The sequence below is a fragment of the Thalassophryne amazonica genome, chromosome 4 (assembly GCF_902500255.1).
Source record: "Thalassophryne amazonica chromosome 4, fThaAma1.1, whole genome shotgun sequence".
NCBI classification, from domain to species: domain Eukaryota; kingdom Metazoa; phylum Chordata; class Actinopteri; order Batrachoidiformes; family Batrachoididae; genus Thalassophryne; species Thalassophryne amazonica.
In genome coordinates this window covers 53067415-53093594 of record NC_047106.1, presented here as the reverse complement: position 1 = coordinate 53093594, position 26180 = coordinate 53067415, and the positions used below count along the sequence as shown (strand labels likewise).

The following is a 26180-nucleotide window of genomic DNA, read 5'->3' as shown; positions in this document are numbered from 1 at the left end:
CCAAGCTTGTGGCATCATATTCAAGAGTTGATGCTGTAATTGCTGCCAAAGGTGCATCAACAAAGTATTGAGCAAAGGCAGTCAATACTTATGTACATGTGATTTATTAGATTTTTTTATTATTATTATTTTTAATTAGGGGTGTAACGATACACAAAAATCACTGTTCAATACGTACCTTGGTTTTCAGGTCACGGTTTGGTTCATTTTCAGTACAGTATGGGAACAAAATGTAAAACCTAAATTTGCTTGTTGTTTAAACCAACAATTTATTGTAACATTATACAAACAGGAAAATAAAATAATTGTAAAGTGCTGCCTGGTAATAAGTTAAAATGTTCTCAAATAAACAGCAAATATGTCAGTTGATGCTGTCAATTGATTTCCTGAAAGCTGTGCTCCTCATATGGTGTGAATTCACACACAGTGTAAATATAAGGTCTTACCTGTACGTTTTAGTGAAGAAAAATCACTCTGCAGCACTTCGCGCCATCAGATCAGTTAGCGGAGCGGAGCCTTCTCCCCCCTCCTTCCCCAATGGTTCTCTGTCTTGGCGCAACAAGTCAAAAAAGTCACAGCGCCTCATTAACATCTCATTTACCACAGCCTCCATCGATCCTGGCTGCAAACAATGAAATCTCAAGAAAAAGTTATAAAATTACTCAGTTCTCCTTGTGGAGCAGGGACACCGTGCACACACTGGATGACATGCGCATCAATATTTACGTGTAACACCTCAGGGAAAAAAGCATTTACGGTATTTATGTACAATTTCTTATTTCATTTTAAAATTGGTGGGTGCAGCTAATATTCAGGTGTGCTCTATAATCTAGAAATTACAGTGAACACATGCAACGCAAACTCACCCGTGCACAGCCCTGTACCGAACCGAACATCCCATACCGAAACGGTTCAATACAAATACATGTATCGTTACACCCTTATTTTTCATAAATATGCAAAAATAAAAATTAAAAACATTTTCATGTTGTCATTACGGGGTGTTGTGAGTAGAATTTTGAGGGAGAAACATTTATTTTGCTCCATTTTGGAATAAGGATGTAACATAACACAATGTAGAAAAAGTGAAGCGCTGACATTACTGTTTCTACTAACTATATAAAAAGTAATGTGTTGTGAAGGTTTTGACTTGAAAGAAACAAATACAGTAATTTACAGAGTATTTTACAAGTCACACCAGAGTATAAGTCACAGCTTTTTCTGTATGATCAGCTCTTTAATTTCATGCATTGCCATAGTGCACTTTTTATTATTGTAATTTATTATTTTACGATTAGAGTGTAATTTGTTTTGTAATTAGATTCCTTCGGAAATTCAATATAAACACTGATGTATAAAGTCATTATAATTATTATTATTTCCTTGTATGTAAGTCACACCAGAGTTTAAGTTGCATGACCTCTCAAACTTGTAATTCTGAAGTATAAATTGTAAACCTTGATGTTATCTGTTTCCTATTTGCATATTTCAGAAATAATGTAATTCTTCTCCAAGAGATTGTTATTTCTTCCTGGCAGTAATTGGCTTTTCACGGTATTATCATCCTCATTTTTCTAAAATTGTGATACAGCCTTCACGATCACATTATCATGATTTGCTGTTCATCGTTGCACCCATACCACTAACTGCTAACTTTGATTATATGATTTTCCTTTTAGTGCAGCAGATAACTGAAACAGTCCTTCACATGGTGATACAAGCATCAGATTTGGCATGAAGGTTCTTCCTAAATCAGTGTTTGAGGAAAAAATGCTGACCATGTGAAAATCCAATATGACGGCCAGGTAGGGGTCAATGAAGAATGACACGGGTCAAAATTTAAAAATGCTCCAATCATATTGAAAGCTATACCGAATTATGTGTCTGATCACAAAGATTCCAAAAAGGTATAGTTTGGACTATCTATGACTGAATGTTATGGAGTTATGGAGTAAAAACAGCAAGAATGGTAATAAAGGTCAGTTTCAGTTTGCACAGGAGTCAAAAGTTAAAGTTGCTCCAATTTTAGTAGAAAGTGGTGCAAAATATTGGTTGAACTAATAGGATTAGTAAATGGAATAGTTTTGACAATGTTGAATGCTTGGTTTGCAGAGTAAATGTCAAACAATGTTGACGTACATTGGATTCTATGGCATATGACTTATGTTACCCTGTAACATGACAACTAAGAATGGCACATGGTGTAAAATATTCCTTTTTAAACCCTTATTAACCCAACCAATAATTTGCATCACATTTTACAAAAATTGGAGCAGCCTTAACTTTTGACCCCTGTACAAACTGAAACTGACCTTTGTCACCATTTTTGCTGTTTTTACCTCATAACTCCATAACATTCAGTCATACTTAGTCCAAACTATACCTTTTTGGAATATTTATGATCAGACAAATAATGTGTTATACTTTTCAATATGATTGGAGCATTTTTAAATTTTGACCCCTGTGTAATTCTTCATTGACGCCTACCTGGCCACCATATTGGATTTTCAAGTGGCCAGAATTTTTTTCCTCAAACACTGATTTATGAAGAACATTCATGCCAAATCTGATGATTGTATGACCAAGTGAACAATTCTGGCCAAAAGTCATACTTATCTCCTCCACTATTTGGCTTGGGTTTTTTTTCCATTCCAAAACCCTGAAAAACAGACCTAAAAGGCTGAAATTTTACTATATTGAAGCGTAAAACTGGAGGTTCACAAAAAGGTTTGGCATGCCAACATCAGGTGAAGATCAAGATGTATTTAAGTAATTAAATGAACAAATAGTAGTAGTTTTCATTCAACATTGTTTCTTTTCAGAGTACAGAAAGTATAAAATAAATAAGAAATATTAAGAATTGTTTTTGAAATTTTCATTTAATTTTAATATTCTAATTATACATTTAGTCAGTCTTGGTGTCCTGCTCCTCAAGATGGTGCTTGTTACCTTCACGCGATGTGTTTTGCTTATTGTATTATTGGCTGTGCTCTAACAGGCGCAAACATATGATTTTAGGCTTTACAAACATTTTTAACCATTAGCTGACTTACAGTTAGTGAAAATAAATTGGACACTCATTGGTCTCCTAATCATTTTCAAAAGTTAGCTGAAAAGCTAATCCACAAAAGAAAGAGTTAGCATCGCTAATTAGCTATTGTCTTATTAGCTGGATTGTGCTCACCACTGGAAATAACATTAAAAGAGCTCATATAAAAGTAAAATGCAAAGCAAGAAATGTAATTCAGGGTGAATGACTCAGACATTACCGGGGGACTGGTATTGTTGGTGTGTCGCTCATTTAAGTGGTGACATTTGCAAATGTGTTTCTATGTGACTTGGCAGACCCTCCGACAATTAGGAAAACCCTGAGCTCAGAAACTCCGGTGGGTCGCATGGGAACACTGCAGTGTGACGCCACCGCTGTGCCCACACCAGAGTTTGAGTGGTACAGGGACGACAAAAGGTAAAAATCAACACATATACACAGTTACCTTCTCATTAGTACAACAATGCACGCACTTCAGTGGATAATGAGGTGACAAAGCCCCTCATGGGTTTGCAGCAAAGTAAAACATTTCAAGATCAAACGCCACAATAAACAATTGCAAGAGAACTTCGCAGCCCGATTTCAAAAGTATATGCTTTACAAACATAATAATATTCAGGGACGGTGTTGAAAACAAAAAAAATCTTAAAGAAATTTTAAAAAAAAATTAAAAAATGGATGAGTCACCAGTAGTGCCACCCTGTTCAAGCTCCTCCCCTTGCCTGTGCCAATTATTAAAAAGTCTTTATAACCAGTGACCTAAGGCAATGACTACATGTGTTTGGTACTAGTTCTCTTCAGAGGATCCATGGCTACTGCTGCGTTTACACACAGTGCCACATTTTCGTAACGTGCCTTAGTGCATCTTAATAGGGTTCTTAACAGTGCGTGTCAGTTTGTGACATTCGTGATATTCGTGAAGCGTGTTGGCTGCCTAAAAAATCTTCCATGAATGTCACGAAACGCCCTCAGTTCGTGGAGTTCGCAACTGAGCGTGTTGATTCCTGGTGATTCATAACAGAGCGTGACAGAGCATTTGTAGTGTATTGTTGATGGTTCTTGGTGTCCTTACGAAGTGACATGGAAGCTGTCAAGAACTGACACAAATTGTCACGTGCTTTCACATGGCAATTTGCACTAGTGCGCAACAGTGCAGGACAATATTCGTGACCACGTGCAATGATTTGTGATGTTTCTGTGAAGGCTCTCAGTTGTCCAGGTGGTTTCCTTAGTAGAGAAGCTTGAATCTTCGACTGGATTGAGTTGCTTGACGCGAGGACGTTTCGTTTCAAATCGCAGAAGCTTCCTCAGCTAAAATTCTTGCTCTGGTAGTCTGACTTCTGTCTTGACTCTTGTAGACAAGAACAACAGAAGCCACAAAAGCTGGAGTTTTAAACCTAACCAGACCCCTCTTACTGAGAGGCAGACTGCTATAGGGTAGTGACTAAACAATTGCTCTAATTAGCACCTATTGTGCTCTAGTTAGCACCCTCCTAATGACAGGGCAGCTGTCCCCCCAATGATGGAACTGACGGCTCTCCTGTTGACTCTCCTGATTCAAGCTTCTCGACAATGATTCGTGATGATTTGCCAGGGATTCGCACCATTAATTGTAACATGTGGCAACAGGTCACAACAGTTCATGACAGCGCGTGATGCCTCTGCTGCAAATCATCAAATTTGTGATCCTCTGTCACAAATTTAGATTTGTGGCATTCTTGACTTGCCGTTATGTGTAAACCCAGCATACCCCTGGAATGACTTTGTATCAAATGAGTGCTTACTAAGAGAAACAAGTATGAGGAGTGTCACTTACACTGTGAGGGCCTGTCAGCTGCGGCAGTTTGGCCATGCGGCCTGTTTCTCTGTGCATGAACCAGCATGCAGATGCTTGAGTGTTGAGGGTCCTAGTAGCTGGAGAAGGCCAAGGGGACACCACATTTCACCTGGCTGCAGCAGATAGATGCTTATTTTAGAGCTGTAATAATGGACTGGTTGTCTGCCTGGGTGGCTGCCATCCAGGACTGAAGGCGGTTCCATAGTGTTGTGGATGTGGCAAAGGGCAGCATCACCAAATGTTCCCAGACTTGGCTTTCCAAAGAGAATATGCAAGACTTTGAAGAGCTCTACACCTGTATGCAGGTTAATAATGTGGAAGGCATGTTGCAGTGTTAATTATACCTGTCTGGTGTAAAAAAAAATCAACATCATCACATTTGATATTAATTTCAGTTTGTTTTAATGTTGCACTGAATCATCTGGATTGTGGTGATTGATGATTAATTGCATCTGTAATGTCATTTTTTGCATATGATGAGAAAAACTTAGATTAAATAATGAGTAAATTAGATTTAGCCTCTTCTACAAATAATTACTGTGGCAAACCAATTGACATTTATAGTACATGACCATGACAGCTGCACAACTAACTAGGGAACTCATTAGAATGCTTATCTCCACCAGTGCCCAAAAAACCTCCCATCTTGCAGTGTTTATTATCTTAAATTTCTTGGCTTCCTTTATTTGCTCCAAAATTAGGCAGTATCTATACCTGAAAGTATTTCAAGATGGCAAGCATATAGATATTAAAATTTAATACTTCACTGGTGTGGAACAGAGATGAAAAATGGAAAAGGCAGGTCTCATTAGGGCCAGGCTATACAATGCCAAAAAAGTAGGAATATGGCATTTGGTTAGCAAATAGACTGTCCTGGATTTAGACGGGTCAGAATTCACAAAATAGGGAAATGGGAGAATTGTTAAAATGACTAAAGTGGAATCAAGATCAAGGTCTATGGGAGGATTTGTCACCAGCTGCAGGTCAAACAGCAATTTGCAAACATACAAGGCAGTCTGGCAGTTGAGTGCCTTTAGCATGGTGGATGTCTGCTATAGTTAAGTAAGGGGGTGCTGTTGGTGTGCAGCCAGGTTCCTCTGGCAGCAGAGTTAGCAGGATATTCAGAATATTGTACAGGAATGGATAACTCCTGGACAGAGAAAGACAGGCTAAATTGCACAACCTGCATACCAACCTGAGTAAACCAACGTGACTGAAAAATTAAAAACATGTTTTGCCAATTTGCATGTGCTGCAGTGGATGTTATGCTGTTTCACTGGAAATTCTAGTTCCACCGTCTTCATTTTGGTGTCAAATTATTTGTAAGATTCAAGTGTTTATGAGCTCTAATGGCACAAAAAACATGTGCTTTGATCCTAGTGCAATGACCCCTTGCTGTCTTCCTGATATTGTTCAGAAAAATTGAAGGATGGCCAAAATCAGTGGAATTCCTATTTTTCAACTTTGTCTGATGTAATGCATACGTGATTTCAATTCCCCCCTTTTTTTTTTTTTTTTTTTTTGCAGCACCTATTTATAATGTAACTCTCCTCAAAGCGCTATACACATAAAAGGTAGAGATCTTTCTCACCCCATGATCAAGCACATTGGTGACAATGGTAAGAAAATCACTCCTGAAGACACAACATAAGCCTGACAAAACATAAAATGTCAGAAATGTTGCAACTAAACAACCGTGCATAAATCATTGTTCATGATAGCGGGTTAATATCAGAAATAAAAAGGTTTGTTGAGACTAATTTGACACCAAAATCAAAGCCAAAACCATACAGTTTCTCTAAAAATCTATTTTGGGGACAGCTTATGATCTTTCTACACCATAAGAGAGAATAGTCAAGCATCAGTGGCGGATGCTGGTATTTCAAGGAGGGGAAGCTCAATTTCGGCCTACATCATAAAATGTGTCGGTTTATTTATACGTAAATTCTATCCTCCGTTCCTTTTCAAGAAAATGATCTGTGACCCTGTCGTACCAACAAGGCGTCTTTTCCAGGGACTTGACTAGTGTCCTCTCAATGGATAGCAGAGCTAGGCTGCTTAAACGGCCTTGGCCCATGGTGTTGCGGGTGTAAGACTTGAGCCGCTTTAAACAGGAGAAGCTCCTCTCTATACCTGCAGATGTAGCTCCAATCGTTGCCACTAATGACAATAGTTTGTACACCTGAGGCATTGCACTGTCCAACTCCATGTCTTTCAGAAACAGCAAGAAATCACATAGCTTTCCCCTGTTGCCCTGCAAGTCCTGGTCTGAATATAGGACTTGAAGTTCAGACCTCAGTCTCCCTGAATCAAAGAACTGGCCAAAACTTTTCAGGACACTCTGAAATGCCTCCTCTGGACTTGTCTCACTTGTCACACTTGTCTCATCTCATCAAATTTCCCTGGATTGACCAATTCCAAGAAGCGCAGACTTTCCAAATTTGCAAAACACCGAGGTAGCTGCTCTGTGAGATTGTCTAGGATGGCCATGTACAGATTTCTGTAGCGCTCCTTGGGATCCTGTAGTTGTGACAGACGGCGTTTTCTCATGGGCTCAGTTTGTGGGTCTGATGTGAGATCTGCTGCTTTGGCATAAACAGCTTGGAAAGCCCCCTCTGACCTCTTCTCTTTGACAAAAGCAAGAAGAGACTCAATTCTTTTCTTGCAGTACAGAACATCCATAGCTCTCTGCTGGACAATGTCAAACACCACATCAGTCTTAGAGAAGATTTGTTCATATGTGTACAACATGAACACAAACTCAAAATCCTCCAGTTTCATCAGAAGGCCTTTGGCACAGTCTAATGTGTCATCATCCATGGACTTATCTGCAATGATCATCTCAAAAGTTTGCAGGAGGGCATCATAATTGTTTGCCACAGTGCTCACTATCTGTGATGTGAAATTCCATAGAGTAGGAGCATTTCTGGGCAACCTTGAGCAGCCTGCAGACTCAAGAAAAGACATCCTCTTTGTGGATTTTGAGAAAAATGTGGCAAACCCAGAGAGTGATGCAAAAAATATTCTGCACTCAGAGCTTTAAATCAGAAGTGCCTGACTCCGTGGTATAACTCACAAACTCGTAGTTTAAAGCAGATAACCCGTAAGTTGGAGAGGAAATGGCATCTCACTAATTTAGAAGATCTTCACTTAGCCTGGAAAAAGAGTCTGTTGCTCTATAAAAAAGCCCTCCATAAAGCTAGGACATCTTTCTACTCATCACTAATTGAAGAAAATAAGAACAACCCCAGGTTTCTTTTCAGCACTGTAGCCAGGCTGACAAAGAGTCAGAGCTCTATTGAGCTGAGTATTCCATTAACTTTAACTAGTAATGACTTCATGACTTTCTTTGCTAACAAAATTTTAACTGTTAGAGAAAAAATTACTCATAACCATCCCAAAGACGTATCGTTATCTTTGGCTGCTTTCAGTGATGCTGGTATTTGGTTAGACTGTTTCTCTCCGATTGTTCTGTCTGAGTTATTTTCATTAGTTACTTCATCCAAACCATCAACATGTTTATTAGACCCCATTCCTACCAGGCTGCTCAAGGAAGCCCTACCATTATTTAATGCTTCGATCTTAAATATGATCAATCTATCTTTGTTAGTTGGCTATGTACCACAGGCTTTTAAGGTGGCAGTAATTAAACCATTACTTAAAAAGCCATCACTTGACCCAGCTATCTTAGCTAATTATAGGCCAATCTCCAGCCTTCCTTTTCTCTCAAAAATTCTTGAAAGGGTAGTTGTAAAACAGCTAACTGATCATCTGCAGAGGAATGGTCTATTTGAAGAGTTTCAGTCAGGTTTTAGAATTCATCATAGTACAGAAACAGCATTAGTGAAGGTTACAAATGATCTTCTTATGGCCTCGGACAGTGGACTCATCTCTGTGCTTGTTCTGTTAGACCTCAGTGCTGCTTTTGATACTGTTGACCATAAAATTTTATTACAGAGATTAGAGCATGCCATAGGTATTAAAGGCACTGCGCTGCGGTGGTTTGAATCATATTTGTCTAATAGATTACAATTTGTTCATGTAAATGGGGAATCTTCTTCACAGACTAAAGTTAATTATGGAGTTCCACAAGGTTCTGTGCTAGGACCAATTTTATTCACTTTATACATGTTTCCCTTAGGCAGTATTATTAGACGGCATTGCTTAAATTTTCATTGTTACGCAGATGATACCCAGCTTTATCTATCCATGAAGCCAGAGGACACACACCAATTAGCTAAACTGCAGGATTGTCTTACAGACATAAAGACATGGATGACCTCTAATTTCCTGCTTTTAAACTCAGATAAAACTGAAGTTATTGTACTTGGCCCCACAAATCTTAGAAACATGGTGTCTAACCAGATCCTTACTCTGGATGGCATTACCCTGACCTCTAGTAATACTGTGAGAAATCTTGGAGTCATTTTTGATCAGGATATGTCATTCAAAGCGCATATTAAACAAATATGTAGGACTGCTTTTTTGCATTTACGCAATATCTCTAAAATCAGAAAGGTCTTGTCTCAGAGTGATGCTGAAAAACTAATTCATGCATTTATTTCCTCTAGGCTGGCCTATTGTAATTCATTATTATCAGGTTGTCCTAAAAGTTCCCTAAAAAGCCTTCAGTTAATTCAAAATGCTGCAGCTAGAGTACTGACGGGGACTAGAAGGAGAGAGCATATCTCACCCATATTGGCCTCTCTTCATTGGCTTCCTGTTAATTCTAGAATAGAATTTAAAATTCTTCTTCTTACTTATAAGGTTTTGAATAATCAGGTCCCATCTTATCTTAGGGACCTCGTAGTACCATATCACCCCAATAAAGTGCTTCGCTCTCAGACTGCAGGCTTACTTGTAGTTCCTAGGGTTTGTAAGAGTAGAATGGGAGGCAGAGCCTTCAGCTTTCAGGCTCCTCTCCTGTGGAACCAGCTCCCAATTCAGATCAGGGAGACAGACATCCTCTCTACTTTTAAGATTAGGCTTAAAACTTTCCTTTTTGCTAAAGCTTATAGTTAGGGCTGGATCACGTGACCCTGAACCATCCCTTAGTTATGCTGCTATAGACGTAGACTGCTGGGGGGTTCCCATGATGCATTGTTTCTTTCTCTTTTTGCTCTGTATGCACCACTCTGCATTTAATCATTAGTGATCGATCTCTGCTCCCCTCCACAGCATGTCTTTTTCCTGGTTCTCTCCCTCAGCCCCAACCAGTCCCAGCAGAAGACTGCCCCTCCCTGAGCCTGGTTCTGCTGGAGGTTTCTTCCTGTTAAAAGGGAGTTTTTCCTTCCCACTGTAGCCAAGTGCTTGCTCACAGGGGGTCGTTTTGATCGTTGGGGTTTACATAATTATTGTATGGCCTTGCCTTACAATATAAAGCGCCTTGGGGCAACTGTTTGTTGTGATTTGGCGCTATATAAAAAAATTGATTGATTGATTGATAAGCATTTAGCCCCCTGAGACAGAACCAGATTCAGTCTGTGTGCATAGCAATGCACAAACATTGCACTGGGGGCTATTGCTTTAACTTTGGCCTGCAAACCATTCCCCATCATAGGTTTGCGCCACAAGTTTCTCCCTGAAATTGTAGCCCTGCATGTTCTCATTCAAGACTTCAAAAACAGACTGAGCATCTGTTCCCCCAGAAACATCAAAAAATCCAATAAAGTGCTCCTGAATTTTACCTGCCCTATCCACATAGCGAACAATGACAGAGTTGAGCATGGCAAGCTATATCAGTTGTTTCATCCACCTGCAATGCAAAAAAGGGAGCAGCCTGGATTTCATCCTTGATCTCATCAGAAACAGTGGCTGAAAGAGCAGAGATCAAGTCATTTTGGATTGCATGGGACATACCAGAAAACACAGCTGATGACTGGAATTGTGTGGCCAGGACAAAGTCATATTTAGCTAATGTTTCATTAAACTCCCTGTAATTCCCCTTGTTGGATGATTCAACACTCTCATCATGCCCCCTAAATGACAGCTCCTGACGGCCAAGCAAGAAAGTCACATCAATAAGGCAGTTTAGGAAAGCTCTGTTTTGTTTAACTGCTTCATTATGTTTTGCCACTTGAATGCGAGCACCTTCATTGATTGCATGCTCAACCCTGACTCTGCCCAGGCAACTTAACCTTGCACATGCACTCACATGTTCATTGCTTTTTTCATGCCTTTTGTATGCCCTGTCAAAGTTGGACAGATCCCCAAAACCCACTTTTGACCAGACAACACATCCCTGAGATGGTTTCATCAAGAGGCATGGCCAACAGTACATTTTATTTGTTACAGCACTTCCAGTCAGCCAGCTCACTTTGTCATACCAGGACAGCTGAAAAGACCTGTTACTTTTCCCCACCTTTTGCACAAAATTAATCTGAGGAGTTGATCTGCCCTGCTGTTTAACTCTAAGTTTTTCTTCATAAGGAAGACTATCAAATGGCTTTGCCAAAATCTGGTCCACAACATTCAAATTGTCTGCCATTATGTGTAGCTTGCTACCTAGCTAGCTCGCTAGCTGGGACTGGCGCGAGGCTAGTGTGAAGTGTGTCCGCCTGTGAGTGCTTTGTGACGGTGGAGGAGCTCAGCAGCACCCGCTGCTCGGTAGGAACAGAAACTGCGATAGAAGTCAGAAAGAGTGATAGAAGTCAGTCTCCAAACACAAGCAGCTAAAAAAAAAACAAACACCAGAAATAGAAGCTCGATTTGTCGCTAGTCGTTTTTAACAAAGAAAATGCCGCTAAGAGGATTAGGAAAGTCTCCGGTTTAACTCAGAACAGAATGAAAATTAAAAAATGCTCCCACGGATGTTTACACCAAAAGATCACTGATTCGCTCATTTCGCTGTCAATCAAAAAGGGATTCAGCCTCAGACAGATCATCCAGTCATCATGCAGAAGCTGAGCGTCCGGGCCAGCCGGGGCCAGCCCACTGCCCCATAGACCCCCAGACACGCTGAGCGTCCGATGGGCGGGACAAAGCCCAGCATTTATCCAATGACTCGTCTCATTTTGCACTCTTTGCTTCGCTATTGAACTCTGTGGATGCTCACACTGTTTAAAGCACTGTGAAGCTGCGGGTTTGAGTGAGAGGAAAGCCACGTCGTTACCAGTGATAAGAAGCTGATTCTGAACAAAAGTTGAGCGCGTTGTAGCGCATATTTAGTCAATGACATGTACACACAACAGTATATATTTGATCACTTATTTTTTGACATTTTAGGGGAAGCTGAGCTTCCCGTGCAGTCTTAGAGCAATCGCCTCTGTCAAGCATGTATGTATAGTTAGTTCTTCAACAGCCACAGATGGCCAAAATCTCACCATATGATAGACTTTATGAAACAAAAAGGATGACCTGGACTTCACTGATGATACAACGGGTAAAATAAGTATTGAACATATCATCATTTTTCTCAGTAAATATATTTCTAAAGGTGCTATTGACATGAAGTTTTCACCAGATGTTGGTAACAATCCAAGTAATCCATAGATGCAAAACAACAAAACCAATAAGTATAGAAATTAAGTTATGTGTAATAAACTGTAATGACACAGGGAAAAAATATTGAACACGCTTACTGAAATTTATTTCACACTTCGCACAAAAGCCTTTGTTGGTAATGACAGCTTCAAGATGCCTCCTGTATTGAGAAACTAGTCAAATGCATTGCTCAGGTGTGATTTTGGCCCATTCTTCCACACAACTACACAGTTGTATAGTAAAACAAATGGTGACTGGTTTATAACGCAATTATGACAGATTTTGGGGGAAGAGCGAGGAGCAGCTCCACGGCAGGGGGAGCGGAGGTCTTTCTATTTCCACGTGCACGCGCAAGCGAAACGTACGTGAAGACTATTTTATTTATTAATTACACAGATGTATAAAGCAAATGGTGACTGATTTCTAAACACAATTATGACAGAGTTTTTTGGGGAAGACCAAGGAGCAGCCCCACAGCAGGGGCAGCAGAGTTTTTTTTTTTTTAATTGTTTACATGTGCGCATGTGAACTGGACAGGAGGTCCTCAAACTGGGTCCTGCAGAGGCGGAAGGACTGCTGAAAGCGGCCGGCATCAAGACGCAGCTCCTGCAGCAAATAATGAAACTCCCTGAATTGGGAACGTCTCATGACGTTTGTCAGCTTTCCACAACAACTCGCTCCGTGTGATTAAGGTCCGTCATGTTAACTTGACTGACAACCGGAGCCAGTGAGCGGAATGGAAGCTCCTCCTATTTGATGATGCACTGGGGCAAATTTTCGCAGCGAAAGCAGAGTGACACACCGGGCGATGGTGGCGCGTCCGATGCCACGCGACCAATGCGAATTTGTGGCGTCTGGTCGTGCCCGGTGTGAATGCAGCATAAAATTAATGCATGCCACTGACCCTATTCATGGTAACTCCGGGCCAGGAACAACCTTTTCACCAAGTTTTGTCAAAGTCAGACTTAGTGCAATAGCATATTTTAAAAACCTAAATAAAATATATTAAATTGTCCTGACTGTGTCTCCAGATCTTCCATATAAATGACTGTATTCTATTCCAGGCCAAGCCCAAACTTTTTACTAAGTTATGTGGAACTGTGTTTGTTAGAGTAGACTAATAAAACCAAGAGATACAGGCCAGAGTAGAACCCGCTGGGTGGAAGCAATAAATAATACTGCACTGTGAAATGGTCAGAATTGTTCTCGGAGCCTTTGGTGAATCGACGCATTAATCTCTGGGATATTTTCGGTGGATGCTACACTGTGATAATTTTCCCCCTGGGCAGTCCTTTTTGAACTGGAATATTTCCACACGGTTTACCCTGAGCTGATTTCTCCTGCCTTCACAAACGGGGCAGCAGCTTGTTCTCTTCATCAAAGGATAAAGATCCTTTGTGGAAGCGCTGCTGCGTATCATTTTACCAAATGATTCAAACATATCTCTTTGTTAAAATCTGCTGTCACAACGATTCCACTATTACATCCCAGTGTTAATTTGAAAACATCATCTGCGTAGTTTGATAATGACTAATCACCCACTTAATCACCTACGAGGCTGTTATTCCTTTATTAATTGTACATTATCCTGTGAAGCAGCAGTTGCTTCTGTGATACTTGTTTGAAAAGCGGAGGAAGGAAGAACAGATCGAGTGCTCTCCTGCACACGATTCACTGGCTGGAAATCTCAGACGTCACTTTTTCATTCCGCTGGAGTCCATTGAAATGGAAATCAGGCGCGCTGCACCGAAAGGTGGATGTGTGACCAGACACAGATGTTCATAAGAAATTCCATTCATTTAAGTGACACACGTATATCCAGAAAACACTCGCGCAAAATCAAACTGTAATAACATTCAATGGTAATGACAACTGGGCCCCTCCTCTTCACCACTTGTTATTTAATAGCTTGAATGTTCTCCAACTCACCACCGGACTCTTTGGGAACGGAGAACTTAGATGAAACAGGTGACGATAAGAAAAAGCTCATTCATGCCTTCGGGATCAATTTTACTTCAACTCAGACTGCGACAGAAGAATTTAAGTGAAGAAAAAACATTGGACAGGTGGCACAAGTGTTATCACAGATATGGTCTCTGAAGTAATGGGCCTATCACAGTGGTGCTTGAAGGGAATGATTTATGATCATTGAAATATTTTTGCATTATCTGTTGTTTCTAACCGATATCTATCACAGTTGTTTTGTCCACTGGAGGATTTTGGCCACGTGCCTGTTCATGGTTCTGCTGTGAGCCAATGGAAATTGTCATTGCTCTTTCTCCTTGGATGATGGTGTTCATACACAGTAATGTTTAATACACATTCTTCTTTGTTAGTTACTTTAACTGCATCCATTTACTTATTATTGTTAATTTTCTCACAAACTTGGCCACGTCCTGTTGGCAGTGCTCAAGCATCATTGTTGCCAGATACAGCTGATGGTTTCTCAGCCAAAAGATGTTCAAAAACAGGCAAAAAGCACACAGTTTTAAAGTTAGTGAGACATCAACAGGTCTCACCAAGTCTTACAGTTCTGCTATGAAGCTGTAATCAGCTTGCAGTCACTGTTTGACCACACATATAATTTGGTCTGTTTGTAACTATAATAATAATTAAAATAAAAATTATATTATATTTTGGTTCTTATTATCCAAAAACATACCATTTGGACCAGATTTCCTCAGCAACAGACACCTCTGCCTCTCAGAAAGAAGCTCTGTCTTGAGTTGGTTTGACATGTTGGAAGTGTGAATGTAAGTCAGAATAAAAGCAAACTGTGTGATTCTACTTTTTTATACATTTCACTTGCTCTCAAGGCTGAGAAATTTACTGTTCATTAACTCAAAGTGACAAAACTAACAACATGAGGGAACAAGTTATTTTAGAATGATGTGTCATTTCTCGTTGTTTTGAACACCTACACACCTCTACATTTATGGGTTTATCTCACTGCGTTTTTCGTTGCAGCATTGAATTTTATCAAAGGCTTTGTCATTAGTGTTGGTCTCATATATTTAATCCACTACTTTAATGGTGTTTTAATAAACTGTCAGACTTCACATCCTTTCAAATGGGGCATACAGTTTAGTAATGACTAGCAAAGTACCCGTCCTTTGGACGGTGAAGAAAAAGTGTACTAATCAGGAGTCACTGACCCGCAAAAGTGTGCAGCAGTATACTGAGACAACGTATTAGCTTCCAAAAGAATGGCCGCCAGCCAGACCCGTTGCTCGTCAGAGGCCGCCAACCAGACCCACAGCTTGTCGGAGTCCGTCAACCAGCATCGGCCGCCAGCTTGTCATCCCCACAGGGTAGCTGGGACATCTAAGGGACAGCTAAGTTAAACTAGCTTAGCCTCGGTAAGCTAACCTTCGGTGTTTGGGAACTGTAGTAGTGTGATTCATTTTTAATCAAGATCTACTGCGCCATGAAAACAATATGGCCTTAAAAAACCTTCAAAAAGACATGGAGGAATTAAAGGAGTCCATGAACATGATGTCTACAGAACTGGTGTCTTTGTTAAAGCAAAACCACATAATTACAGAACTGATGGGAGAAATCAAACAGTTAAAATGACAAAATTCTGAACAAGAACAGCAAATTTTATTTCTGGAAAATCGGGTGTCCGACTTGGAGCTATATTCACGAATGAACGATGTCATCCTCTCCGGACTAAAAATTAAACTAAGGAACTTTTCACAAGCTGTAATGGGGGTTAGTGCTGAGGTCGGTGGACATGAAGAAACTACGTAGGAACAGGTGACTGTATTCCTCCATAGTAAACATGTTGACATTAATAACAAAAATATCGAAGCATGTCTAGCTAGGGACTAGAAGGAGAGAGCATATCTCACCCATATTGGCCTCTCTTCATTGGCTTCCTGTTAATTCTAGAATAGAATTTAAAATTCTTCTTCTTACTTATAAGGTTTTGAATAATCAGGTCCCATCTTATCTTAGGGACCTCATAGTACCATATCACCCCAATAGAGCACTTCGCTCTCAGACCGCAGGCTTACCTGTAGTTCCTAGGGTTTGTAAGAGTAGAATGGGAGGCAGAGCCTTCAGCTTTCAGGCTCCTCTCCTGTGGAACCAGCTCCCAATTCGGATCAGGGAGACAGACACCCTCTCTACTTTTAAGATTAGGCTTAAACTTTCCTTTTTGCTAAAGCTTATGGTTAGGGCTGGATCAGGTGACCCTGAACCATCCCTTAGTTATGCTGCTATAGACTTAGACTGCTGGAGGGTTCCCATGATGCACTGAGTGTTTCTTTCTCTTTTTGCTCTGTATGCACCACTCTGCATTTAATCATTAGTGATTGATCTCTGCTCCCCTCCACAGCATGTCTTTTTCCTGGTTCTCTCCCTCAGCCCCAACCAGTCCCAGCAGAAGACTGCCCCTCCCTGAGCCTGGTTCTGCTGGAGGTTTCTTCCTGTTAAAAGGGAGTTTTTCCTTCCCACTGTTGCCAAGTGCTTGCTCACAGGGGGTCGTTTTGACCATTGGGGTTTTTCCGTAATTATTGTATGGCCTTGCCTTACAATATAAAGCGCCTTGGGGCAACTGTTTGTTGTGATTTGGCGCTATATAAATAAAATTGATTTGATTTGATGTCACACTTTGCCGACTCGGGATAAAACAGCCACTCCAGTCGTCATCATCCGCTTTGCAAATAGAAGGCACAATTGAACGACTCAAACAGGGAAGGAAGTTGAACGGTACAAACGTTTATATAAATGAGCATCTTACCAAGAGAAATGTGTACATCGCTAGGAAAGCTAGGCTACTTAGAAAACGGTAAAATTCATTCAGTCTGGGTCACAAATTGCAAGGTTTGTATCAAACCAAAGGATGCACCTGAAAATGCCAGAGATCTGTGCATTAGTACTATGAGTCCATTAGAACGCTTTGAATAAGGATGTTTCATCTTTTGTCAGGGGACAAATTTTGGGGAATCCTATATCTTGTTTGGGTTCACATCTTGAAGTTAGATTTTGCTGAATTGCATTTCTTGGACTGTGGATTACATTTCTTTTATAATGATAACTGAGTTTTCATAATTTACTCCTGCACAGGAGCTCAATTTTAAAAAAATTTGAAGACATCGAACATAGATTTCACAACACTGAAAATAATACTGATCCAGATTTTTTTCTTTCTTAGAAATAGAAATCATAAATATAATTACTTTACTGAGGAACAATTTAAGCAATATTCCTTTGCAAATGGGGCATTCTCTATTATACATTTTAATAGCAGAAGCCTTTCTATAAAATTCAAGACTGTTTAAAAATCGCTAATAAATATTTTTCAGTTATTGCAGTTACTGAGACATGATTAAAAGATGAGGATATTGATTCTGTCCAGTTTGAGGGTTATGATTTATTTATTTATTTATTTTTGCCAGAAATAGGGCAAAAAAAATGTCTCTTTATGTCAGATCTAATCATTACTGCGAAATAGTTCAAAATATGTCACTTTCTTTGGATGGCATTATGGACTGTGTCACGGGGGTGAATACATGTGACAAATCAAAAAACATAATCACAAGTTGGATTTATAGAGTCCACCGATCGAATATAAACATTTTGTGGAGAAGCTGACTGAAATGTATAACTCCACTAAAACCAATAAGCTCTTATTTGTTTGTGGAGACTTTAACATAGATTTTTAAAAAATCCTCATAGCTATATATATGCTATATATGTGCGTCGGCTGAAATAAATAAACAGCTTTGCAAATATCAGCGACAGAACAGGCGTCTCACAAGCTTACATGAACACCAGTGAGAGTCAGTGACCTCATCTCAGAACACCCCTCTCCACCACAGCAAGCTGGTTCACATACACACTTCGCAGAGGAGTTTTCCTGGATCGAAAAACTCCGCAGCCGTTATCGCGATTAGTCAGTGGAGTCCAAATCTCTACCGTCGGCCAAAATTATACCGTGTACTGGATAAACCATGCAAGCCTAATTATATCATAATACAAATTATGTTCAAAGTGAAAAGTAAGTAGTCTTTTGCCACAGCATGTCCAGGATCTGTTTAAAATGAGGGACTCCAGTTATAATATATGAGGAACATTATTATTTCAGAAATTAAAGATTTGAACCTCCCCCTCTAGCTGCCACCTAATCGTGGTGGGGGAGTTTGCGTACCCGGATGATCCTAGGAGCTATGTTGTCGGGGGCTTTGTGCTCCCTGTAGGGTCTCCCAAGGCAAACAGGTCCTAGGTGACGGGTCAGACTAAGGGCAGTTCAGAACCTCCATGACCAGTAAAAGATCAAGGACCGTGACGTCGCCCGGTATGGCGGAGCCGGGGTCCCACCCTGGAGCCAGGCCTGGGGTTGGGGCTCGCGCGCGAGTGGCTGGTGGTTGGGCCTTAGCCCATGGGGCCCGACCGGGCTCAGCCCGAAAGAGTGACGTGGGCCCGCCCTCCTGTGGGTTCACCACCTGCAGAGGGGGCCATGGGGGTCAGGTGCAGAGAGGATTGGGTGGCGGTCGAGGGCGGGTGGCCCGGCGGCCCGGTCCATGCTTACAGCCCCTGGCTGTTGGGACGTGGAATGTCACCTCGCTAGGGGGGAAGGAGCCTGAGCTTGTGCGGGAGGTTGAGAGATACCGACTAGAGATAGTCAGGCTCACCTCCACGCACAGCTTGGGCTCTGGTACCCAACTCCTGGAGAGGGGCTGGACGCTTCATTTTTCTGGCGTTGCCCACGGGGAGAGGCGGAGAGCTGGGGTCGCATTGCTTATTGCGCCCCAGCTCAGTCGCCAAGTGTTGGAGTTCACTCCGGTGAACGAGAGGGTCGCGTCCCTACGCCTTCGGGTCAGGGACAGGTATCTCACCATTGTCTCTGCCTACGGGCCGAGCGGCAGTGCAGAGTGCCCGACCTTCCTGGAGTCCCTGGGAGGGGTACTAGATAGCGCTCCGACTGGGGACTCCATTGTTCTCCTGGGCGATTTCAACGCCCACGTGGGCGGCGACAGTGAGACCTGGAGGGGGGTGATTTGGAAGTACGGCCTCCCCGATCTGAACCTGAGTGGTGTTCAGTTGTTGGACTTCTGTGCTAGTCACAGTTTGTCCATCACGAACACCATGTTCGAGCACAAGGGTGTTCATAAGTGCACGTGGCACCAGGACACCCTGAACCGGAGGTCGATGATCGACTTTGTAGTCGTATCATCTGACCTTCGGACAGAGAGGGGCAGAGCTGTCGACTGATCACCACCTGGTGGTGAGTTGGATCTGCTGGGAGGGTAGGAAGCCGGTAAGACCTGGCAGGCCCAAACGTATCGTGAGGGTCTGCTGGGAATGACTGGCGGAACCCTCTGTCAGCGAGGTCTTCAACTCCCACCTCCGGGAGAGCTTCTCCCAGATTCCGGGGGAGGTTGGAGACATGGAGTCCGAGTGGACCATGTGCTCCACCTCCATTGTCGATGCGGCTGCTCATAGCTGTGGTCGCAAGGTCTCTGGTGCCTGTCGTGGCGGCAATCCCTGAACCCGGTGGTGGACACCGGAAGTAAAGGATGCCATCAAGCTGAAGAAGGAGTCCTACTTATCTTTGTTGGTAGGTGGGACCTCAGAGGCAGCTGACAGGTACCGGCAGGCCAAGCATGCCGCAGCCCGTGCGGTCGCAGAGGCAAAAACTCGGGTCTGGGAGGAGTTTGGGGAGGCTATGGAAGAGGACTATCGGTCGGCCTTGAAGAGATTCTGGCAAACCGTCCGACGCCTCAGGAGGTGGAAGCAGCTCTCCACCAGCACTGTTTGTGGATGTTGTGGGCTGTCTTGGCTGACATGCCTCTGCAACATCGCGTGGCAATCGGGGACAGTGCCTCTGGATTGGCAGACCGGGGTGGTGGTCCCTCTGTTTAAGAAGGGGGACCGGAGGGTGTGTTCCAACTATAGGGGGATCACACTCCTCAGCCTCCCCGGTAAGGTCTATTCCAGAGTACTGGAGAGGAGAATTAGACCAATGGTCGAACCACGGATTCAGGAGGAGCAGTGTGGTTTTCGTCCTGGTTGCGGCACACTGGACCAGCTCTACACGCTCCATCGGGTGCTCAAGGGTTCATGGGAGTTTGCCCAACCAGTCCACATGTGTTTTGTGGATCTGGAGAAGGCATTCGACCATGTCCCTCGGCACACCCTGTGGGGAGTGCTCCGGGAGTACGGGGTCTGGGGTCCTTTGCTAAGGGCTATCCGGTCCCTGTACGACCGCAGCAGGAGCTTGGTTCGCATTGCCGGTAGTAAGTCAAACCTGTTTCCAGTGCACGTTGGCCTCCGCCAGGGCTGCCCTTTGTCACCAGTTCTGTTCTTTATTTTTATGGACAGAATTTCTAGGCGCAGCCAGGGTGTAGAGGGGGTCTGGTTTGGGAACCACAGAATCTCATCTCTGCTGTTTGCGGACGATGTGGTTCTGTTGGCTTCATCAAATCAGGACCTTCAGCGTGCACTGGGGCGGTTTGCAGCCGAGTGTGAAGCGTCCGGGATGAAAATCAGCACCTCCAAATCCGAGGCCACGGTTCTCAACTGGAAAAAGGTGCTTTGCCCTCTTCAGGTCGGTGGAGTGTCCTTGCCTCAAGTGGAGGAGTTTAAGTATCTCGGGGTCTTGTTCACGAGTGAGGGACGGATGGAGCGTGAGATCGATAGACGGATCGGTGCAGCATCTGCAGTGATGCGGTCGCTGTGTCGGACCGTCGATTTACTGATCGATCTACGTTCCGATCCTCACCTATGGTCATGAGATTTGGCTCATGACCGAAAGAACAAGATCGCAAGTACAAGCGGCCGAGATGAGTTTCCTCCGCAGGGTGGCTGGGCGCTCCCTTAGAGATAGGGTGAGGAGCTCAGTCACTCGGGAGGAGCTCGGAGTCGAGCCGCTGCTCCTCCACGTCGAAAGGAGTCAGTCGAGGTGGCTCGGGCATCTTTTGCAGATGCCCCCTGGACGCCTCGCTGGAGAGGTGTTCCGGGCACGTCCCACTGGGAGGAGGCCCCGGGGAAGACCCAGGACACGCTGGAGGGACTACATCTCTCGGCTGGCTTGGGAACGGAGGAGCTGGAGGAGGTGTGTGTGGATCGGGAGGTCTGGGCGGCTTTGCTTGAGCTGCTGCCCCCGCGACCCGACTCCGAATAAAGCGGAAGAAAATGGATGGATGAATGGAAGATTTGAACTACTGTAAAAAAGTCATTGTATTTCTGTTAAAGGTGTTAATATGTGGGATAATTGGAATAACATAAAATCACTCTGTAGTTTGGTTGGCTTTGAAAGGCTCTATAAAAATTATTTCATTACTTGCTATAGCATGTTAAATTAGGTTTATTGATGGTTTTTTGTTTTGTTTTGTTTTGTTTTGGTGCAATGCTGCTTGCATGTTTGTGTTTTTTATTCTAGTTCATGGATCAATGTATACTTTGTATTAGTTATGATGGGTATATGTATAATTTTATATACATATGTATAATTTTTTATTTTTGGTCACAGTGGTAGGCGTTTACAAGCTCTTGCTTCTGCCTACACCCTTTCAGGTGTATGGGTCCATTGATGGATTATTTTCTTTCTTTCTTTCTAAGATTTTTTTGTTGTGAATCTGTGTGTGCTGAATAAATTCATTCATTCAAAGAAAGCTTTCAAAGCATTTAGAAGGAGCAGCTATAACAGACACACTGAGCCCTTATTTAAGGTTAAATTTCATCTTTTTTAAGTCCTAATAATTATGAAATGACTGACTCTTTAGTGTAATGAAAATGGATGTAACTTTAATTTTTTTCTGATTATGTTATGAAGTTGTCAATAAAATTTATCACACCAGGTGGCAGTAAAAGACATTCATAGCAGTAACAGCGCCATCTAGTGTATACTGAAGTATGATGGGAATGACAGATTATAATAAATTATGAGCATGCACAAAATTCAAGACAAGACTGGAAAGAAAGTGTAATAAAAACATGCTGACATTTGTTTGCAATAATTAAGAAGCAATGCGTTCACAAAACTATACTGTTTTCATGCATTCAGAGGTCCCTGCCCGAGCGCTAGTTTCTGTGTCAAAACGTAGCCCGTAGCACCCGAACCATAATACACTGAAAAAAAATGCTACTTTGGATCAACTTTAAAAAATTGATGTAATTTGTTACAGCTAATTTTTTTAGTTTCTCACAATGTATATTTATCATTCTGTAAAGTGATTCCAGCAGATTTAAACTGGAAACCACAATTTTCCATTAGACCAATGTAAATAAGTACTTTGAATGAAGTGCACTGTGTTTCACTTTTTTCAGTGTAGCTGGTGCAAATGTGATGGCAGATTTGGAATCTGTGGATGTTTTTGCCCTTCAGATAATCTTCAATGACCTACCTTGATGAAATACGGACGAAAAAAAAGCAGTGCTCAGTGACAATGCATTGAATGTCATACATGGAAGCTGGACGGATTCATACTTGCTAGGCAAAACCGCCATCTGGTGGAAATTGGCGGTATATCACAGATCAGCAGTTCTAATTAACTGCAAAATGTGGGCAATTAAGGGCATTTGTGAAAGAGACATGATGTGCGTCTGTAACTACAGAGGACATGGGAAGATCGAGAGGTTAGAGATGATGTGTGAAGTGAGCAGAGCCAGAGAACATTGAGGACAAAACATGGGACCAACACGCTTAGTGTACAGATTCCATGTCTTTTAAACATTTATATATATACTGAATAATACCCTCCAGGTTGTAACCCATAGGTTTTCTGATGAATAGGTTTAAAAATTCCAGTCAACCTAAAATATTCGATTAAGCCTTTATTGTCATTGTATATGAGATATTTCAATTTCAATTCAATTTTCAATTTATTTTCATTTATATAGCGCCAAATCACAACAGAGTTGCCTCAAAGCGCTTCACACAGGTAAGGTCTAACCTTACCAACCCCCAGAGCAACAGTGGTAAGTAAAAACTCCGTCTGAGGAAGAAACCTCAAGCAGACCAGACTCAAAGGGGTGACCCTCTGCTTGGGCCATGCTACAAACATAAATTACAGAACAATTCACAGAACAATTCATAGACGAATATACAAGAAATGCTATTGGCGCACAGGACAGGAGGATTGCCAGCACAAATACAACTCCCATCTCTGGATGGAGCTGCACCTTAAAGAGAGAGAAAAAACAGAATCAGGCATCAGAAAGACAAAAAATACTTAATAATAATTAATAATTTGCCAGCATTAAACAACAAGAAAAACAGAGAAATACTAAGGTGATTGCCGGCCACTAGCCCTAAACTTCACAAAAAGACCCAGAATTTAGGTGAAGTTGAGGCAGCGGCCCACTCCAATTACTAATAACATGAATTAAAAGAGTAAAAAGCGTAAAACAAAACTGTACCAGTAGGCTAGCCATATGAAAGGGAAAATAAGTAAGTCTTAAGTCTGGACTTGAAAAGCTCCACAGAATCTGACTGTTTTATTGACGCAGGGAGATCATTCCACTGAACAGGGGCACGATAAGAGAAAGCTCTGTGACCTGCAGACTTCTTATTCACCTTAGGGACACAAAGTAGTCCTGCACCCTGAGAACGTAAAGCCCGGGCTGGTACGTAAGGTTTAATTCAGTCAGCTAGGTAGGGAGGTGCCACTCCATGAATAATTTTATAGGTTAGTAGCAGAACCTTAAAATCTGATCTCACTGGGACAGGAAGCCAGTGAAGGGATGCCAAAATGGGTGTAATGTGGTCGAACTTTCTGTTTCGTGTCAAAGGTCTGGCTGCAGCATTTTGAACCAATTGGAGACCCCTAATGCTAGACTGCGGTAAACCAGAAAATAGAACATTGCAGTAGTCCAGTCTAGAAGAGATAAAGGCATGGATCAGGGTCTCAGCATCAGCCATAGACAGAATGGGATGAATCTTCGCTATATTTCGCAGGTGGAAGAAAGCAGTCCTAGTAATATTTCTAATGTGGAGGCCAAAGGACAACGAAGGATCAAAAATTACCCCAAGGTTCCTCACTTTGTCAGTGTGATGTATGACACACGAACCGAGGCTAAGCGTTAACTGGTCAAATTGATGCCGATGTCTCACTGGACCAAGAACCATCATTTCAGTCTTATTAGAGTTTAAAAGTAGGAAGTTTCTAGACATCCAACTTCTCACTGCTGCAAGGCAATCTTCTAAGGATTTTATGTGAACGAGATTACCAGAAGTTATCGGCATGTATAACTGAGTATCATCTGCATAGCAGTGAAAGGTAATCCCAAAACGCCGCAATATGTGCCCAAGGGGTTCTATATAAAGGGAGAAAAGCAGGGGGCCTAAGACAGACCCCTGTGGAACCCCAAATTTCATGTCACTAAGGTTAGAGGTAGTGTTACTGTACAAAACACAGCCATGCAAGGGCACTCCCAGTTATCCCAAAATGATTTTCCAGCCTATCAAGTAGAATATGATGATCCACTGTATCAAATGCAGCACTAAGATCTAACAGCAACAGAACCGTAGTGGTGTCCGAATCCATTGTAAGCAGAAGATCATTCACCACTTTAGTGAGAGCCGTCTCTGTGGAATGATATTTTCTAAAAGCAGACTGCAGTGGCTCAAAGAGATTATTCTCAGTAAGATAGTCTACGAGCTGCCGTGACACCACTTTTTCCAGAATTTTAGAGAAAAATGATAGATTTGATATCGGCCAATAGTCTGTCAATACACTAGGGTCAAGATTAGGTTTCTTAAGTAATGGTTTAATCACTGCAGATTTGAAACATTTAGGAACAGATCCAGAAGTTAAAGAAAAATTAATAATTTCCAGCACAGTCGGCCCAAAGTGGGCCACACGTCCTTAAACAGTTTTGTTGTTATAGGATCAAATAAACAGATTGTGCTTTTTGTTGACATTACGAGTTTTGTCAGCATGCCTAGTGAGATACTATCAAATTCTGTAAATCTAGGTAATACCTCAGTAGTGGCGCCCACCTCAATAGCAGGGTGTAGTGGCTGGGTTAAGGCATGCCGGGATATGTTTAACCTGATGTCTTCTATTTTCTTCCCAAAGTAATCCAGGAAATCTTGTGCTCTAAAAGGAGAGCGAACTACAGGTGGTTGTCCATGCATAAGTATTGCCACCGTGTTGAACAAGAATTTTGAGTTATGCTTGTTTTTGTTGATCAAATCAGAGTAGTAAGTCCGCTTTGTAGCCAGTAATGCATGCTTATAGTCTAAGATAGCATCACGCCACGCAAGGTGAAATACTTCTAATTTTGAACGACGCCATTTCCGTTCTAGACCTCTTGCTTTATGCTTGAGGTCATGCAGATAATCATTGAACCAAGGTGACTGTGATTTGGGAGAGCGCGGTTTTAACACAGGTGGTGCAATCATGTCGAGTGTAGTTTTGAGCACTGAGTTTAAACTATCCACAAGTCTGTCTACTGACTGGGTATTTGTCAAATGTGAAGCTAAGACATCAGGCAGTTTAGCTTCAGGTTCAGTCTTAGTTGAGGAGTTGATGCATCGCCATAATGATATATAAGGTTGTTGTTCCACTAAACATGGCAGCGAAACTGTAAAATTAATAAGTGAGTGATCAGACACCACTGATGTAAGAGGCATGATGTCAATATTCGTGACAGCAATACCACATGGGAGAACCAGATCCAGGGTATTTCCACTAATGTGCGTCGAATCCCGAATGCATTGCCGAAATCCTAATGCATCCACAATTTCCATAAATGATTTGCAGAGGGGATCAGAAGGCTTATTTATATGAATGTTAAAGTCACCAATGATCAGAATGTTATCTACACTAGTTGACAAGTTAGAGATGAACACACCAA

The 26180-nt window shown here is 42.0% G+C and overlaps 1 protein-coding gene across 1 annotated transcript in view; it reads left to right on the top strand.

Moving 5' to 3' along the window:
• The window catches only part of lsamp (limbic system associated membrane protein), an 888177-nt gene that overhangs the window by 808486 nt on the left and 53511 nt on the right, over window positions 1-26180 (top strand). Inside the window, 1 exon segment of the mRNA XM_034167919.1 lies at window positions 3346-3466. Coding sequence (XP_034023810.1) covers window positions 3346-3466 — 121 coding nt within the window.